We start from the raw sequence: 20,647 nt of genomic DNA, 5'->3' as shown, positions 1-20,647 counted from the left end.
TTAAGAAAACATATCCTTATGAATTAAATATTGGATTATTTGGTGCATGTCAATAACAGCCAATATTTGAAAGTTGTCCACATTACCATATTCAAGTTTTACTTATTTGTATGCTTTTTAACCTGAATAAAATGTTTAAAACAATTACTCTGAAAGGACAAAATCAGTTTGCAAGAGCTTTTATTGTTCTAGTGATTTCAGACAACTTTGAAGGCAAGTATAAAAACACAGAAAATACAATGTGTACATATTTTTTGTGTGTATGTACAACATATAGCACCAAGTAACAAGCTTACAGTGGCCAAAACTTTTAAATGGCATGTTTGAACATTGTAAGACTATATACAGAAGGCCTCCTGACAATTCCCATAACAAGCTCCAACTCCAGCATATGGTTGGCATAGGTTTAGAGATAATGCACCATTTTAACTCTGTTGTCTGCACTTTTGCCACACCTTTTGAATGACTCCAGTAGTTTGAATGGTTATTAATGCTGTAAAGTAGTAGATAGATGTTACACATGCTTGTGCAGAAGCCTCTTGTTGGCACTAGGTATGTATATGGTATAACTGGAGTCTTATTTCAGCAGTTTCAGAACAAATGCCTCGAGTTGACAAGTATCTAGACAAGGGGTTGAATCTCATTGCATCTAGTTTATGCCACATAAAAACAAAACAGTTTCTCAAAGTACGCATCAAAATACATCTAAGGTGGTTTCAGTGTGGCACTGACTAAACATATTGCACAAATGCAAGCCAGTCTTGTTACAAGAAGCCTAAATGAATTTAGGTGACATTCAACAAAACCTAAAACCACACAGTAGGGTAACTTCAACATTTTACATACTCAAGGGGCAGACTGGTAACATGTAAAACTAGAGCTACCAAAAAAAGTATTTAAATAACTAAACATACAGGGTGGGTTTAAACAGTTAAAACATTCTTGGTAGGAGCCTAAATTAATGACATGGTTACAATGGATAATCAGTTTAGGCTGAACTACCATGTAGCTGAATTACCAGTAGATTTTGGGAGGTAGGTATCACATACTGCAGATCATCACAATATTTTATTTTGTATAAATTTTGTATTCCAAGAAATATGTGGAGCATATTTGCCTCTGGGTGATCTTAAAAGCTTTTAATAAAAAAAAAATCTTGCATCCTGGAATAAAACATTGCACCAAAAATACATTATATCACACAATGGTTGTCAGAAATGAGAACAAAATGGGTAGCAGTTGGGATTTGAACATAAACCTAGATGTAAATTAATGCTTAAATGATTTTCCTCAACATGGCAAACAATCTTCATTCACATAAGTTGTAAAAGATTTCCTTAAATACAGGGTAAAAGCACACTACATTTGACCATAAGAGATGCTACCATAAATACATTTTCAGAATGCTTTTTGTGAGTACGTTTTGAGTGGCAGTTTTCGTCAGTTTAGTTTACCGACTTAATTACTGCGCATAAGAGATCTCCATTTGAAATCTATATTGTTAAAAAAAAAACAGATGACATTTTTGCAAATTATTCTATTTAAAGAGCAGTTACTACAAAATGTCAGGAAATGTGAAATGAACTGGTCTTCTGCAGAATTACATAAAAATTACCCTTAAAAGTAGAATTCTGCTACGAGACTGCAAAATCACAGGGTGGGAAAACACATTGCTCATGTAACCTTCAATATTCCATTTGACTAGAAGACATTTACTTCTCTTGGTCTGCACCAAAAGTAAAATTCAAATGAGATTTCAAAAGAAAAAAAATCATTTTACAAACATAAAACAACATAAGCTTAAAATAGTGCAACAAGTGTCTTAAAGTTTTTTTTTCTTCTTTGCTACATGATGCTTGCAGAGGTTGTGTGTCATAATGCTTGTGATACTCAGCCAGACCACTGTTGAAAGGCACCTTATGTTTAAGTTCAAAAAAACTGGTCCCAAGTTATTTCAATGACCCTGTAAAGCACAAATTGGAGACATTGAGAATTGAGTTCACAAAGAAAATACAGACGACAAAGAGAACATGCTGTTTTAAAATTATACATTGAAAGCACTCCCAGAATCAATATAAAGTAAAAAAAAAAAAAAACTACAACAAAAAAAAACTTTAAATATTATCAAAACCATTCTTTACAGAGGCCAGAAACAAACTTTACATCAGTATGCAGACAGAAGTGCTTTGTTAACACGTAGTCAGGTTGAACATACTTGATGGGCTGTTACATTGGTCTGGTGGTAACACACCTCAGTGTTGCATTTAAATATATTTCACATTAAACTGGATGGGTTATTATTCGGTTAAGTATGACTTGGAAAGATTCTCTTCAAAGTGTCACAAGGCTCAAATCCAAGCCTGTGCAGCTAGGACGCACCATTGTTAGCATACTTGCATAAAGTATGTTTCGGGAGTAATAAATAATGCTAAAAGACTTACCGAGCACAAAGTCGCACCACTTTGCTCCCAGAACACCCCTGCTGCTCCTTGATTGTCTGAGGATTTTTTTGGGGGGAGATAGACTTGTGCTGCAACTTTTCTGTTTTCCTCTTGTTCTCCCTCCCTTGCTCTGGCTTTTCGGGGATGAGGGCAGTTTTACTGGAGAGTTAAGCTCCTCTCCCACCATAGCATCTTCATTCTCTTGTTCCGAGACATCGTAGAGATTTACTGTGCAAATGTTACATTCCTCTGTCGTTGACTTTGTGTTTGGGGAGTTGATCTTTTTCAGAAACACCCTGCACTCCTTTAGGGACTCTGGACTCCAAGCTTTGGAGCAGATTCTGTTCTGCTTTGAAATGTTGGCAATCCCAATCATTTTCTGAGGAGTTTTGCCTAGAAACTTTAATGTATTTTGAACTTTCATGACTGGTCTGGATGTCTTGTCTACCAAGCTAGGCCTTTCTTGTAATAATTCTAGAGTCTTAGCACCTGAAGTCATCTGCTCACAAAATACTTTTTGAGCCGTATCATCTAATGTTATCCTGGGCCTGGTTTTAAACTTTAGCCTTGCTCTAAGCAGAGCTCTTCTGTAGACAATCCATGTGCCATTAGACCTAGACATGGGCTGCCTAACATCATTCCTCAGTTTAAGTGATGTGTTAAAAAGCTTTCTCTTGGCTTGTGATCTTGTTGATTTGGACAGCAATTCTTGTGCTTGTTTGTGCATTGACGGACTCTTTGGGACAACTTTAGCAAATTTTTTGACATGTTTCCTGAGCCGCTCTGCTTGTGGACTTGGGCAAATATTCACTTTGCTATTGGGTCTGCTGAGGTTGTAATGAAAGACATCCTTGGGGTTTCTTGCAGTGGTCTTCTTTACAATGGCAAGGGACTGAGTTTCTGTGGACTGCATAAACCAGGTACAGAGCTTCTCCATATCATAGTTTTTTTCAAAAAGCATTTTAATGGCAGAAGCAGACTTAGAACTATTAAGCTTTTCACATGTTTTTGGTTTAAGATCAGTTTTAATCTCTCCTGATTTAGCCTCCAGGACATCTGATACCCAAGTATTGGATATCAGTCTGATCCTCCTAGTTAATTCTTCATTTAAGGTCTCGGGTGATGCTGAGGTGGGCCACCACCTGAAACCCTCATTTGATGAGAAAATTGAGTCCACTGAAACTGCAGAAAACCGAACAATGTCTTGTACACAACTGACATTCTTAGTCTTTATGGAAAGTGCATTGTCTGGGGGCTCTTCTTGTCTGTTCTTTGTATGCTGGCTGGCCTCACAGCTAGCCTTATTCAGCAGTAGTTTTCGTGACCTGCGAACCAATGCACAGGATCTGGCAGTAGCAACAGAATGGAGCAAATGAATGGAGGGTTTCCTCTCTCTAACAGAATGTCTGACTGGTATGAGCTGCCCTCTGGTATTACGATTATGTTCTTTCGGTTGATCCTCTGTATCCTTGTGAATATCAGTAGGAATTTTCTTCTGCTCTTTGGAAGGATGAAATTCAACGAGAAGAGTCCTTCTGAGCAGATGTGAATCTTTTGTGTTCCTTTTCATGTGTATCTTTCTTTGTCTTGGTGACCCTGTGGTGACCGTTACAGAGATCCCAGAAATTTTTACTTTGGGAGGTCTTCCTGGTTTTCTTGACCCAGCTTTGTCACTCAGTCTTTGACATTTGATGTTGCTGCTAGAATGGACACATTTCCTATCTTCAATAGGCATAACAAAATGAAGATCTTTAAACTGATCTTTGGCCATTTGATCACTAGTCTTTCCAGAACATGTTTTGCTGTATGTGCCTCCATTACATACTTCATAAACATGTTGCTGTCCTGGGAAATTACCCAAATCTTCAGAAACCACTCTCCTTGCCTTTCTAGATCTTCCATACACAATGGTGATTTTTAAATTTTTGTTTCCATCATCCTTACAAGACATTTCTGTTTTTCTGTGATTCACTGGGTTGGAATTTGTTGTACTTGTTGAAGAACTCAACTCTGTTGGTTTTGGTTTTGGTGGTCTACCAATGGGACGTTTCACAGACTTCACAATATGTGGTCCTATTTTTTTGGGGCGCCCAGGACGCCTTTTTACTGGAGTTGTTGGATGTACAGTTGGTACTGTTGCTAGATTTTCACCTTCATTGTTCGAACAACTGGGCAATAATGCATCAAATGAAACCTCTTTTGGGGAAGTGCACTTGTCATCACCACGCTCAATAGTTTTCCCTGGCTCAGATTTAAGGACTAAATCCTGGAAATGTGCATCACTTCCTGCCCATGAGGATTCCACACATGGATCAAACGTCTCTTCATGTGAGTTTGAGCCAGATGCAGCTGCTTTGAGTGTATATTTTACACCATCTTCCCCAGTCACAGAGGAAACAAACATGAGCTTTATCGGACTATCATATTTCAGTCCAGACGGGCTTGCTTTAGCCTGTTGTGCATTCTCAGTGGTAGTCAAGTTAGAAATAGTTTCAGTAGGACTGTGTGAGTCAGTGGTTAGACTGTTGGTTCTATGGCGTTTAGATCTTTTTGATGGTGAGGTGGAAATCTGCATTGGTTTCCTTTTTCTTATACTCTCTTCATCAGGATTTCTTATATTATTCTTGTGATCCGATAGTGCCTCATTTTTGGATAAAATATCATATCTCTGTGAAGCTATGTTCTGTGGCACAACACTATCTTGTTTATCTACAGTTTGAAATGGCTGATCATCACATTTATCACTTGGCCAGGCAATTTCTTCTGTGAAGCTAAGTGCTGTTGAGGTACTGTCATTAGGGGAATGTTTGGTGAATATACTCTCTGAAAAACAGGCTGCAAAATACATCTTTCGTGGCTCAGTGACATAGGAAGAGAAACGTTGTGGTGGTACAATGTTTCGTCTGGACCTTCCAACTTGAACTGTCACATTTGTCTCTTTATGGATTTTTGCTTTCACCTTCTGGTGACTATCAGTTGTTTGTGATTGCACCCTTTCATCAGAAGGAAGTGGTTCTTCAAGACATACTTGTTGGGGTTGAGCTTCTTGGCTTTTTTGATTATTTGGCATATTTTCACTTTGTGCATGTGTTGTCAGATTTTCTATGGCATCTTTTACAGGATCCGTGTAAACTCTGTCCAACTTTCTGCATTTAGACTTTTCAACAACAGAATATGTAAGCTGTGAAGGTTTAATGGTTTTTAAGCAGTTATCGCTCTCAAAGCCTATTTTCCTCTTGAAATATGATGGGCTAAGCCTGGCCAGATCTCTCTTTATTTGTAGGCTTTGTCTTCTTGATGATGGAAGGTCAGGTGACTTGCTCATGGCAACTAAAGTTTCCAATCTCTTACGAGAACGTGTCTGAGGGGATTGTGGTTCTGTGGCTACATGCTGTTGTAAAAGCTCATTAAGGTTGTAATCTTTGTCACTACTGTTGTGTAGCACGGTTGTTATAATCTCAGTCAAATGTGTGTCATCTCTTGTCTTGGAGATTTGAGTAGTGTGGGAAAGATGATTTTCTTCCTTCTCTGAAGGTTGGATACTCTTGAGCTTTTCAGTGACTCTATCCATTAGATCTCCTATAAAAGATCCACACTGGTGGTCATTCTCCTTCTCTGTATGTGTATGTAACGTTACAACCTCTTTGCGACACTCATCAGATGCCGCCACACAAAGAGGAGTGTTGGAGTACAAAGCTGTATCATCATCATCAGTTCTGTGAGGTAGGAGAGAAGGAGGTGCCATGTTCAGGGCCTTGCAGTCTTGAATGTGGAAGATACTGGACATGACAGCCATTTTACAGTCCAGGTCCACAGGCTTTGGTGAGAGTGGTGGAGGGGAAGGGCTACGGCTTCCTTTGCATCTATTATGAGGGTTACAATCACCCTGAGGGGTGATTAGGGCACCTCTTGAATGAGAAATATAGGTATGATCACCATTGTGCTGATGCTGCCATGAGGGTAGTTTTGAATGAGTACAACAAACAGTGGTGTTAGAACAGATGTCTTGGCCAAGACAGGCCATGGACGTATTTTGGCAGCAATGGCCATGAATGTTACTCAGACAGACGCATAGAGGAGAAAATGCACATGTTGGAAGCCTACTAGCTGTTCTGCAACAAATGTCAGCAGTTACTGAGCATTCACTTAATGAAAGTGTTGGGGCTTCATTAAGCATTTCTTTATCAGCATGGCAGCAGAGGGATCCAGCCTTAAACTGTCGTCTGTGAGCATCTCGCATAGTTACCGAGATGTTGTAATCTTCTTGCACATCCTTTAAAATATGATAGAGTAGCAGTCTATGATGGGAACAAAGCAAAGACAGGACCTTCTCCAACACAGAGGTTCTCCAGACCTCTGGAGCTTTAGAATAATCTTCCTTCCCCAGCCTGGACTGGTCTTCCACTCGTGGGCCTAAGGAACTACATAAATAAATTAGGTTAAGTCATTACTCAATCACTGACAATCAATTTTCATTAATGTGAACCGAGCTAACCCTCTCACCTCTCAACTCTGATGATGAAGACATTTCAATTGGTTTAAAGAAATTACAAAATCCTACTATAAAGAAATATTGCATAATTATAAAGCTTGCATAGTTTAAAATAACATTGCATTGTAACGATGTTATATCTGTACATATATGCAGAATTACAAATTTGCAAAGGCCACAGAAAAACAAAAACAAACAAACAAAAAAACAACAACACTGTACATGGAACATTTTTTATTGGTAACTTGAAGGCAAAGGATGGCGATTGTAGTAACGCTTACACTCAGGAAAACTATGTATATAGACAATTATTTTAATCAAACCTGAATAATTTTGTTTCCTGATAAACCAATGTGTCTCCTGACAAATCCAATTACAAACCAACAACAACTGCAGGCAATATGTTGTCTTTTGAAAATAAATACAACTACCCCAAAAAGTAACAGATTTGTTAAGGAGTTAAGAGAGGAAAAAAAAGTTAGAGAATGTTTGAAAAACTATATAAATTACATCTTTTTAAATGTATGATAGTTAAGAACACACTGGAGTAATATGCCTTCAGTATTCCATCTTATTACAATCGATTCAAATTTTGCTTTGATTAGCCTTATCCTAATCCTGAAATGTTAAAAAATAGACCACACCAAATATAAATATTTCAGACACAAATAAATGCTTGAAAGGACCGTTTTTTCCCCCATTTGAAGTTGATCAAAAAGTTAAAGATTAAATATATATTACCTGCCTGGGTTAAAACAAAACATCACATGTTGAGGAACATTACAGGACAAGGAACTCACTTATGCATGCAAGTGCATTAAAAGTATTTCACATATCAATGTGCAAGAGCAACGAAGTGCTTCAACACAAAATCAACACAATGTTTAAACTTCGTATTCTGATTACGTCGAAAGAAAAAACACAACACAAATACAATTATATATTAGAATTATAGGGAATAGTACAAAATCAATCTTAGTGCAGCAGATATATGCATAAATAACTGATTGCAAAATTATTAATATCCTGAACCCGTTATGAATATGAAATTACACATACTTAGAAAGGCCTAAACTGGTGATATTGATCCATTTAATGACCCATCTATAATTAAGCCAAACTTTTTGAAATGGGAAAAGAAAATTAAATATTTAAATTCATATTTAAATATTTTGCCTCTCTTATCAATAACTTCTGCTGAACACAGTCCGTATTGGGAGAAAACAACTTGGCTTTAGATTAGCCATTTTTGACTCTATAACAGAATCCTAAGGGCCCTTATTTTGATATAAAATAACTATTTGTAACAATCATGCTCTATGTTTTTTAGGACTGTTGTTACCCTGAGAATACAAATGTTTTTTGGACTAAAATCATACAGGACACTAATAGGGTGTTAGAACAGCATTGTGAAATAATAGGGACCAACATTCTCCATAGGGAGCCTAAACATATCCCATATAATGAAAATATGAGAGTGCAGCACTGACAATACATGTATATGATTTAAAGAATCTGCATGATATTAACAATTACATGACCACCCTTTACATTGAAAGTGAAACTGTGCCTGCAACATAACTATCCCCGAGAAATAGAACAGAAACTTCTAACAGTTACATTGGTAATTATGGCAACGGTATATAAATCCACAATACAGATTTTATATACTATCCATAGTAGTATATAAACTATTTTTTGTTTGTTTTGTAAAACTGCTACTGGCCTACAGAATAACTGAAGCCGTAGCTGTAAAAGCAGGCACTGTGTTGTTAATTTTAAGAGCTGAAGAACATTCAGGGTGGTTTGATAAATGCTTATAAATCAGAGTTAAATTTAAGAATATATCAGTAAATCTGTTTTTAAACGGTAGGGGAATTTTAACTTCAAAGAACAACAAGAGGTAAACCATTTACAGAACATTCACAACACAAAGATAAACACGTTAACATTGCATATGGAAAATTCATATTTCCAAAGCATCAAATCACAAAATTCACATGCTTCAGCTACACTTTGAAAAGCACTACAAGTATACTTGTGAATCAGATATCAGACCTACGCCAAAAAGATGCCATTGAATTGTTACAACAATAACCTGTATCACAAGTATGTGTGCATCTTTTGTAAAGTGCAACTGAATCTTATATTCCAACTATACAAGCTTCTAAACTCAGTAAAAAAGACAGGTCCATGCTATAAATAAGGACTCAGTTGAATTACCAGTATCATAAAGTGAAACAGTTGTATAATAGGTCATTAAAAGCTATAGTAATCATTAACACGAGAGAGAAAAAAACAACACAAAGCAAGAGCAGCATAGCCATAAAAACCTAGATGTACAAAACAAAGCAGTTCGGAGTAGCACTTGGATCAGGCTTTGCATTTCTGTCCCATGAAAAGTGCATCATGGAATATGGAAAAGGAAACATTCTGATCAAAGATCAGCAGCACCCTACTCTGAACTGCTTCGTTCATGGAGTGTGTAAGTGGAGTGGCAAAATGACCCCAAACTGTTTTGGTTACAGCAGACAGATAATGCTAGGATGTTTTTAGTGTGAGAAAAAAAAGATTATAGAGTAGAATTCAAGTCAGCAAAGAGTACAGAGTGAGGATTTCAGTAGTTCTGATTATTGAAAAATGAATAAATATGGTTTAGTTTTCAGTGTAAAATAAACATTCACTGAGATTACCCATCAAGCATCTTTTCCTGTGCACTACTCTGACATGCATTAAGTTGCATTTCCAACTTACCCTGTACAATTTGCTGAGCATATATGCAGGGAGGGGAGGGGTTCTAAATATTTTAACTTACCAAAAAAAAAAAAACCAATACAAATCACTATTAGTGCAGGATGTGGGAAGTCTCATCCACAAAAAGTCGATTGTCCAAGCTTTCACTCCAATGATCAGTCTTGTTTAATGTACTCCATGAAACTCATGTAGTTACCTCTGTTATACAACAAAACGTACCAATAAGTATTAATAGTTCAAAAATATTTACAGTGTTGTTCCTTTAATGGAGCGGAAGCTTGGACCTATATCTACCCATTGCATATGTGGTTAGACATCTCCCACTGGTGAGTTAAATAAGATTTTAGTCATGCTGTCACCAGATTTGCCACACAGACGCCATAAAAATACTGTTGATAGACTTCAAGTGAAATGACCAGTCGCTACAAAGACTAATTGGTGTGAAAGCTGCATACAACAATCATTAAGCTGAGATTAGCTTATGTATTAACAAAACCTGAATATTTCTTAGTTTTACTGTAATTAACTTAAAAATCAACAGTGCTTTACAATATTTTAAATATATATTCATAAAGATATCCACAGTGAAAACCCTGAATAGACTTTTTTTTTAAAGGCATGTTTCGTAACTTGATAAAATGTACCATTTAACCTGTGGTTGAGGATTCAAGTTTATCTTCCAAGTCTGAATGAGGTCCTAACTGCATGTTGAAGAAGAAAAAAAAAAACCTTCTGTTGGCTGTAGTTTAGGCGATGTTTTAGTTAAAACCATCTCTAGGAAATAGCTGAGGTTTTGGTTTTGAGTTAAGACTGTTTGTAGGCAGTAGATGAGGCATTGGTTGTTGTCCCTGACTTTCCGGAGCCTGAGGTTGCCGCTTCAAGGCGGAGCTTCTTTTTTGGTGGGGTCTTGAGCGTGCCCGTTCGCTCTTTGACTTTGTACTCAAGGGTGCTGTGTGGAACCCCATAGACACCCTGAGCTTTTGACACGCTCATCTTCCCACCAATCACCATGGCTATGGCCTCCTCCAAGATATCATGGTCATATTGCCGATAACGGCCTCGCTTTTTCCGTGGCTGCTTGTCTCGACGATCATCTTCTCCACAGTCAACCAGACTTCCAGTGACACTCCCGCCAACACTCCCGTTCTTTATGTTCAGACACAGTGGTGGCAGGTCACCCTGGAGTAGACGTGACTCGAGGCCTAAGTGGCTTTCGACATAGCCCTGCTTAGGGAGAATGGTCTTCAGCTTGTTGAAAGCAGTGGAGCCATCAGAGGCTTTGTTGGCCTGGTACACAGCATCAACCAGGCCAGCCAGATCCAGCTGGGCTTTGGGCTGAGCAGTAAAGCGTACCTGAGGGATTCGGATGTGCACAGCTGGCCCAGTGGCAGGACTCTGAGGAGATGTGGCTGGCTCGGTGCTGGCGAGAGGCCCGCCATTCTGCTCCCGTAGCTGTGAGACCATCCTCTGCAAAGTTAAGTGGTGAAGGTATGATGTGGCAGTCACGGCAGCTGGGAATTTCAGCTCGGTGTGCTCTGGTGATGTAAATTTACATTTTCTTACTTCAGATTGCTCGGACTGCGAGCGAGCCCATGCTGCTACCTTCTGCAGGATGAGTCGAGTGTCGTTGGTTGGCCAAACTGCCTCTGTCTTCGGTGATAAGGCCTCTGTCTGGAGCTGTAAGGTTTTCTGAGGTATCCCGTATAGTATGGCTGCTTTTTGAATGTCCAGTGATCCAGACCGAATATCTTTCAAGGCTTTGGAGAGCAAACCTTCTGCAAACTCAGAGCTGCGATCCAAATAGTCCTCTCTGATTGGTCTCCTAAGGGGAGGTGGGTGGGAGGATGAGAAACGAACGGGTGAGCGGACCAATGACAGGACGCACTCAGGGTCCACTCCTTTACTGCCTTGTCTTTTGGTAACATCACTCGCTTCTCAATTGTCTGTATAACACAAAGCCTTTCAGTTGTTTGGGGGATAAACACTGTTTTTGGCCTTAGGTTGCAAACGATACTTCTTGGAAGGACCGTCTCTCGTCAATTGTGTGGAGAAAGACAAGCGTCTATGGGAGTACTTCCAGTATCTTTGCAATGCAGATGCATTTTGTAAGACTCAGGTATTTATTTCTCATGTGAAAATACTGCATAAATCAACGAATAGATAAATAAACAAATGAATAAATAAATACAGGTGGCACAAAGGAACAAGTAAAGCCCCTGACTGCTGGCAAACGTGACGTTACCTTCCAACAAGTTAGAAAAGAGTCAACCCTTTGGCAGTGCAACAAAACAACCACTAATTTATACATTAAAACACATTTAATGTATGAGGAGTAAAATTTGTTCACACAAAATGATCAGATAGGATACAAGTGAAACAAACAAAAAAACATTTTTGAAATAAAAAGCTCAAATTTTTACTTGGTCAAAATGTTAAAAGGCTATTTTGGTAGCAAAATTATCTTTGGCTTTGTTAGGACAAGGACAAACAGTCAAACACACAACATGGTAAACAAAACAGGAAAAGGGAGAAGTACTCACCCTGAAACGTTACGTTCAGTCGTTTCATTTTCTGAAGATGTGTTTTTCTTAGAGAGATCGAGTACTCCATCTACTATGAGAAGTAATCCATGAAAAACAGAAATGAATAAAGTTTGAGAGCAAATGCACAAAATGTATCAAATTTTTGCACATTCTGTAAATTCACCCTGTTCCTGTTTAATCACAGTTGGGTTCCTTCCAGAGATAGGCTTAATAAATAAAAGTCAATAGACAAGTTTCTCTGAAAACAAGGAACATTTTTTAATTATCATCTAATAATCGCAGAGCTACAAACTTCTGATTTTGTATGAACATGGTGGTGTGCTGGCCTCTTGAAGTGAAAACAGTGGTGATTTACATTAAAGTATTGATTCTGTTTGGTACCTACCTTGCAAGGTCTGAGATTCTCGGCTGACTGTGAGGTCCAGGGGCCCATCTATATCTGGTTGTTTAGGGAGAAGGTCATTGTTGTCACTCGGGCTGTTCAGGCCCTCATGAGCCTGGCTTTTACATGCATACTCTAAGGCAAAATGCTGAATCATCTTGCGCATCAACTCCTGCGCCACCAATGGTATACTGGAATTGCAGCTCTGAGGGAATTCTGGGAAATTGATCAACACAAAACTAGATGAAGATCCCCATCTCATGCACTTGCAGAACACATTTTCCTTGTGTAAAAATATAAAATCTACTTTCACTGCATATTTGGGTAACACTTTAGAATAATTGTCATTACTTAACTACATTAGTTAACATGAACTAATAATGAACTGTACTTTAACACAAATAAATGCTTTATACGTTAATTTCAGCATTTACTAATACATTAAAATCTTGTTAACATTAGTTAATGCATCATGAACTAACATGAACAAACCATGAAGAGCTGTATAACTTAGGTTAACAAAGATTCACAAATACAGTAACATATGTACTGCTCATGGTTAGTACATGTTAGTTAATACATTAATGTTAACTAATGACCATTATTCTAAAGTGTTACCCATATTTGTCTTGCATTGAAACATTTCAAGAATTCATAATAGAACATTTCTTGTATTCACTGCGCATAATCATAACACACATTTGAAAGCTCTCTCTCCTTACATTGTACTTTTTGGACAGTCACATTATTTCCAACAAAAGCTAATTAAGTCAAATGTAACATTCAATATATTTTGTGATATCCATCTGTTCCAACATTTATGCTTAAAATAAGACTTAGGATGCAAGTACAAAGGAATATAAAACTTTATTATGGTCTTAATGCAATTATTAAAGTTCACAATAGACTGCTCAGCCACAAAAAATAAAGTTGCTGGCAAATGCTTAAGAGTCAATGACTGGATCATTATTGCAATGATTATGTTTCTAGCATGTTATATATTTGGCAACAGTTCTTCTAACCCTAATTGATGGAGTGTGGCTTTTAATTTCTTAACCAGTGTAGGAAGACACATCATGGCCGCATTCAGGATGACAATGTCAAGATTCACCAGGCTCAAATTGTGAAAGAATGGCTGGGAGGAAGCGTGAAGAATCATTTTCACACATGAAACTGCACCATTGAGTATAGACATTAAAATCATTGAAAGTCCTTGGGATCTGCTGGAGTAGATTTTACAGAGAGTGGTTGACTCTTGCATTTTAAATACAAGATCTTAACCACCTCTTGATAACATTTATTTCCATCAAGACGTGCAGCCGTTTAAGAAATGAAAAGGTACACATTCCAGTTAGGGTAAGAAGAACTGTTGGGACACAGTGCCGGTTCTCCCGATACACAAAGTACGCAAGTTCCATAGGACCCTCGAACCATCAGGGAGCCGCCTTGCTCTCAAAGATGATTTAAGTAGCATATCACTATATAATGTAAACATGATGGTAATATGCAAATTCAAGTGTAGAGGACTCCTGTTAAAATATCTTTATGCTTAATTTATATTTATTTAATTTTTGTTTTGTACTCGAGGTAATGACATGCGTCTTGACATATGTCTGCCAAATTAATTTGTGTCAGTATTCATTAATAATCAAAACGTTCTTATATGTAGCCTACATAAATGTATAAGAACTAAACATTCATGCAAGCTGTCATGTGACTCTTGTCAGTGCTCTAAAAACCCACAAAGTTGCTCCCCAGAAATCTAGAACCTGCCCTGTCAGGACAGTTGACAGAATTGTCATTTATCCATTCAGGTCAGTGTTGCATCATCACAATTTTATTATTAGCACATTGTTTCAAGTCTTGCCATTTTAATTAAGCATTTTTAAACCATTCCATACTTGCATGCACTCAGAGAGCCAAAGCACGCGCACACAAAGCCTCTTAACAAACGTCACAAGTTTCAAATTGAGTTTTTCTGTGGCTTATTGCACTTAAACTGTTAAATACACACAAAAATAGATCAAAATGCTTGTCTTGGTGAGTATGCATGCAAACACAGTCGGTTGTTTCTCAGTGAATGAACACAATTGAGAAAGAAAGCATGTGTAACAGTATATTGATTTGTGCATTTGCTGTAAGTGACAGTAGGCTAATAAACCTGCTGTTGTCTGTCAATGTTAATCAAACAAAAGAAATAGAATAATCACTCACTGCTCTTGGCTGAATAACTTTTGAAGCTTAATCTATATTTAATTCATACCATTAAAACTATGCAGTTGTTTTTATATACATTTAATTTTGGTGGCATTACTTACCTGAACACTACTATATTGCAGTATTGGCCAATAAACATTGAGAGATGAGAAAGTATCATGAATTGACAACTCATTTATTGGTAAGCAACATGTGCAACATATTCCACTCTCTCTTAGAGGTAATCAGGAACAGCTTAGAGCTTAACAAATATAGCATTCCTGTGAAAAAAAACAACCCCAGAACAGTCCTTATCATTAGAAAGAAATCAAATGTAAACCAGCACAGCATAAGCAGGGGTGTGATGATACAAGCTCAAGCCAATACAAGATATTGGGATCATAAAAAAGGTTCAAATATTCTCATGTAATCCCATTAAAGCTCACAACCCAAAGTAAAAAAAGAAAATCTGACATCCTGTAAATCTGTGAAAAGAGTCAAAGACCCTTGTTTGTAGAAACTTTAGAGTTGTGAGATCATAATACAACCTGGAAATTGATATCTAGGTTAGAAGTTATATGGCTATATAGCATAACCAAATTTCCAACAAATGCCATGGTCCTATTCTAAAAAGGTTGTATTATTTTTGCTGGGGGAATGCTCTCTGAAACTGGTCTGAGGTCTTTTGGTCATGATTAGGCATATTGTAAGGCATTGTCTGGAGTCTGTCTGATGTGCAGCAGGTTAAATGGAACATATAAGTGTTCATAGGGGGCGAGGCGTCGTCCGACTCAAGAGTGAGGCTCTTAGGTGCATAGGGGAATTTTAGGGGAACGCTTCACTCATGTACCTCTCACCAGTAAAACAACAATTGTCCAAATCCCACTTCGACATGAAATTTCTACGTACTGTACTATATGTGTTGTTTATTGATGCTTTTTAAAAAGGATTGTTGGGGCATTTACCATTTTGCATAGGCGGCCTCAGCACATTACCATATATAAAGAGCTCTCTGCACCCGAGTGTGATCACATTAACGATAATTAGCTTAGCCAGGAGAAACTCTGCATCTCTTTAGTTACATACAGTTTACATTAAAGGAGAATATTTGTTTTAAATGTAAACAGGTTTTTTTTATATGTAGACATGTTTGCATGACATTTGCTGATTTTCAGAAAGATTCTCACAGGAAAGAGACCACTGAAAGCGCACCACGTTTATTTTCTTTATTTTACAGATGCGCAAGGTTTTTTTTTATGGTGAGTGCAAGTCATCATTATAAACTATAAATGGTCTACTTTTATTTGTGTACACTTATTTGGCCAAAAATTATAGAGTACTTGAAGTTGTTTCCACTGTCATGAGGAAAAAATCTGTCAGAATGCACCAGCACGTTCATCGGCCAGAGGGTGAAAGAAAACAGCCTATTAGGTTTCATATTTATGTTTAAATATTAGCCTATTTTTTTTATTTAATCTATGTTAATTATGAAAAGGAAACAGCATGAATAAGATAGGCTACTATTACAAAAGATGGACAATATGGCAGAAGACATGGAGTGGGTCAAACAGGATTTTGACCGCTTCATTAAAGAAAAAGTTTCTATTAAACAAAACTCAGTGAATTTCATTTTGTATAAATTGCATCTTAATTATAATAAATATGCTATATTGTATAAAGTGGTAGAAATAAATGTAACTTGACACAAGCTGGTAAACATATCCATAGATATTATCAGATAAGACACTTTCTTACTTTTTTTCCACTGCTTTCATATTTGTTGCGTTTTTGTTCACATATTCATCTAAACAACTTCTCAGTGTGGACGGCTTTGGGATGTTCATTAACAGTATAACGCTGCAAAGGTATTTCAAAGTTTTTTACCCCAAAGCAAAGTATGAACAAGGACTTAGCAGCGTGTGTTGGAGAGAGACGCATGCAAAGATAGCCGTTTAATTTAATAAGAAACTGATAAGATACAGATTGTAGTTGATCTAAATATGTATTTAATATGTACTGTACCTAAGTATGTTAGGTACACAAATTTGCATACATGGCTTCCCTTCTGCAATACGTGTTTGCTTCATAGCCATGCAGCCTAGGAGACCCGTCATTATTAAATTAAACCACTGGTTTGGACATTTTGGCAATTATGACAAAAACAAGATTTAGGATTTATTTTTCAATTTCTTTCTTCTCTCGAAAATGTATTTTACTTTGTGTTAACTTGAGTGTTTTGTTAAATCCCTGAAAAGAATTTCGTAAGCAAACATTTTGAACTTGTTGCCTGCAACAAACAACAAACATCTACTTAAAGGCCCTTTCACCTTTTCATTTAAATTTTGCGCTTCATGGCATCAATCCGATTCTTAACATAAAATTTCACCCCCTCCCAACTTCTCCATTGAAGTGCTGCTGGTGACCTTTCAATGCATTCCATGCACTGGGCTTTACCAGGAACCATTCCAGAATTGATATAGTCCATCAGTGTTTTTTCCACAGCCTGGATTTCCTCTGTAGACCACTTTCTCCGTGGGTTTTGTGAAGATCCTGAATAAAATAAATAAAAGTAAATTGTATTGATTGTGAACCAAACATGACAAAATATTTAGTTTTACTTTTTTGGTCTTAACCATAAATTACATGGTTTTATTAATTTAAAAAAATGAAGTTTATGTTGTAACTGTTAAGAGATCCATGAGAGGATTGTTTTTATACTTCTGAACAAAAGCATCTTTTCACTTCTCAGATTAATTAATAGTGCCACTATTGGCAAGAAACACTCTACAATCAAGTCTCTTATGTTGTTGCAAACAGAAACTATACTATTTTCAGGAAACTGCATTAGAGAAAATGATATAAAATTATATAAAGGCTATATATCATCTAGGATAAAAACTTTTTTTAAAAGTAAGTAAAAGGAATGCATTTAAATCATAAAAGCACTGGCTCTTTACAAGTAAAACAATATCATAAGTCTTCATAATCCTCCTGTTTAATTCAAATCTTATTACCTTTGGCTGCCTGTTGATTTTTGTGTTGTCCAACTTCAGGAGTGGACTTCATTGATTTATCTGGATAGATAATAGCTCTCTTTTAGTAAAATAATATACAACAAGAACTTCTAAAAAAAAAAAATCAGTAAGCACTTTCACATTTTTCTTCCAGTAATATTCAGCCTTTTCTAGATTTCCCATCATTCCCTTTCAGTAGCTGACTACATACCTGCCGAATTTGAAGGTGAAGCATAATTTCCAGTAATTTCATTCTCATTTTCAGAGTCTGACACATCACTGTCCATCACTGCTTTCTCTATAAAACACAGTAACCATGCAGATAAAATTAATAGGTAGCAAACTAAATATTTTTTAAACCACTACATTCAACAAAGGTCTATAACCAACAGTGGACTTTCAGTTGATCATAACATGGCTTTTGAGATTTTCAATCAGCTTTTTTTATTATTATTATTAATTAAAATCTATGGAGGAAAACATGAACAATATTTTACTTATTTACTGAGGCATCTTTTACCTTGTGGATCAACCTGGATTTCATCAAGATTCCTTCCTTTGAATTCAGGTAGCTGTCCTCGTTCCATGGCCATAAGAACTTTACTTATCTTCGCAAGCTGTAAGTCAGCAAGGCCATCCATTTCATTGTCCTTTAGGTTGAGGACCTTAGACATAGTAGTCATGTGCTTCCTCAGTCTAGTGGAGGATAATGCCTCTGGGTGTTTTGCTCCACAGCTTCGAGCAACCTGACGAATAACATCTGATCTTCTGAAGTGACCGAGTGCTTGTGGTTTTCCAAACATGAACACATTCTCATCAGGCACATCACAGTTACGACGAGTCTTGGCAAGTAACTCCATCGATGTCAACATATCTGGTGTGAGAAGAATGGGGACCTTTCGTCCTTGTTTGCCTTTTATGCCAATTCTTTGAAAGTGCTTACAAAGTTTCTTCTCAAGGTCGGACAAAGAAAGCTCTACATCTGGATGAGTCAAGGTATCCCTCAATGTAAAAGCATTAAGGGACATCTTGGATACTCCCCTTCCATAATTAAAAAGTACTACCTGACAGAGTGTCATTTTTGCGAGTTCTGCCCAGTTCTTGTTACTTGGTTGTTCTTGAAGTTTTGTTTGATACACCTTAGTCTGTCTGTCAAGATACTGGTGCATTTTTTTTATATCTTCGGCAAAGGGAAGTAGCAGGGGAGAGTTCCATTTTACTTCACACAAATTTTGGAGGGCCTGGGATGACACACAAGCACCCCATTTAGTGTCACAGATTTGTTTAAAGGCCCGCACATTGTTAAGAACAGTCTGATCACCTGACATCATTGCCTCGGATTCAACAATGTTAGCCAGTTTCTTGAGGTTGTGCCCTAACTTCAGCGCTAAAGATGGTGCTTTGTATGTGGTCGTTTCCTCATTTAAGCCAGACACACTGTGAACTGCTTCAATCACATGAGGGAAATTAGCCGGTACAAAGAAATCTGACACCTCCTTTAACTTGCCATTCCTTTTAACTTGAAGAACGAGTTGCCCAGTCTCACGCATCTTTTGTCTGATATATTCATGTTTTGTGACATCATGGCCATGCTTACTAAAGAGATGCTCCCCTAATTTTAATATGATTTTCTCTTTGCGGACAACATGCGTTATCTCATCCTCATGCATTTCAAGAACCATTTTCCAAAATGTTTCATTTACACTCTCTGGAACTGGTGCAGTATACAAGCAAAGGGTCTGAACACAAGTTTTTCCTGGCTTCATTCCTTTGTCTTTTTTGCTTAGATGGCATTTCTGCATGTGCCTCCATAATGATCTCCTCTTCAGGCAAGCCTCACAATTTACGCAGTGCAAGTAATCACTTGCTGTTACTGGTGCAAATGATTGATGTTTGGGTATTAGGATTCCTTTTCCTTCTTTAAGCACCTGAGTATTATGACAACGGTTCCCTTTATTTCTCAATAAACTCAACTGTAATTTTCGCTCTTTAGACCCTTTTGGAAATGCAATTGCTTTTGCCACCTCTGGCTTATCTTTGTGCTTTGATTCCAAATGGCGTGCCATTTTACTGAATGGTTTAGAGCAGAACAAGCAGTAGTACTTTTTGTTGTATAGTCTGCCACCATCTTTTTTCTTCTTTAGCATCAAGACAGTCACATCAGAATTATCAGGTGAAGAGGATTCTCCATTGTCATTTTTGTCAGATGAAGAAGATTGTCTGGTGTCATTTTCATCAGATGAAGAGGATTCTTTGGTGCCACTGGTAGCCAAGGAACTAGAACATGTTACACACTTTCTTTTACAAGATTGAGATCTTGATGTTTTTGGCCCAACCTTTCGTCTCTTATGCTGTTTGACATTTTTTACGAAACTTTCTTCCTCCACTGAACTGTCAGTGTCTGATTGTTCCTCTGTTTCCGGTATATACTCATCTCTGAACTCTGAACTTGACGGAGATTCTTTTGTTGCATATCCAAGCACGTTCCTGTTAACCTGTAAATAAAACCTAGGAGTTAGAAGTCTAGATCAGAAATGCCAAGACAAACAACATATAAAAAAATTATGAAGGCCTGTCAAAAGTGAAACATCAAGTGTGTAGATTTTATAAATACAACTATTAATTTCCAGGCTGTAGTATGAGTAGCATTAGTGATGCATGAATATAGCAAAAATAATTATCGTTGCAAAAAGCAGACCTCCACAGCTGTATACATTTTGACAAAGAAAAAACACATACAATTTGTCATTATAAACTACACAATAAATTGATGACACCTTTGCGATTATGCACATGCAATGGGTCTTACTTCAAGAGCTGCAGTG

The 20,647-nt window shown here is 37.2% G+C and overlaps 1 protein-coding gene across 5 annotated transcripts in view; it reads right to left on the bottom strand.

The window, feature by feature from the left end:
• Positions 1 to 1,928: 1,928 nt before the first annotated feature.
• The window catches only part of lcorl (ligand dependent nuclear receptor corepressor-like), a 53,660-nt gene continuing 34,941 nt past the window's right edge, over positions 1,929 to 20,647 (bottom strand). For 2 of the 5 annotated variants that reach the window (XM_067441684.1, XM_067441683.1), the window contains 4 exons: positions 18,343 to 20,317; positions 18,034 to 18,120; positions 17,823 to 17,882; positions 17,069 to 17,358 (listed from right to left, as the gene is read on the bottom strand). In XM_067441684.1, coding sequence (XP_067297785.1) covers positions 17,144 to 17,358; positions 17,823 to 17,882; positions 18,034 to 18,120; positions 18,343 to 20,317 — 2,337 coding nt within the window. In that variant the 3' untranslated portion in view covers positions 17,069 to 17,143. Of the gene's footprint in view, positions 1,964 to 2,148; positions 6,863 to 9,761; positions 11,510 to 12,227; positions 12,298 to 12,615; positions 12,829 to 17,068; positions 17,359 to 17,822; positions 17,883 to 18,033; positions 18,121 to 18,342; positions 20,318 to 20,647 lie in introns of those variants that run through there. The other 3 variants (XM_067441682.1, XM_067441681.1, XM_067441685.1) reach the window with 3 other exon arrangements.

The sequence above is a fragment of the Pseudorasbora parva genome, chromosome 4 (genome assembly GCF_024679245.1).
Source record: "Pseudorasbora parva isolate DD20220531a chromosome 4, ASM2467924v1, whole genome shotgun sequence".
Lineage (NCBI taxonomy): Eukaryota > Metazoa > Chordata > Actinopteri > Cypriniformes > Gobionidae > Pseudorasbora > Pseudorasbora parva.
The sequence above is the reverse complement of the archived record's forward strand: the minus strand, read 5'-3'. Positions and strand labels throughout refer to the sequence as shown.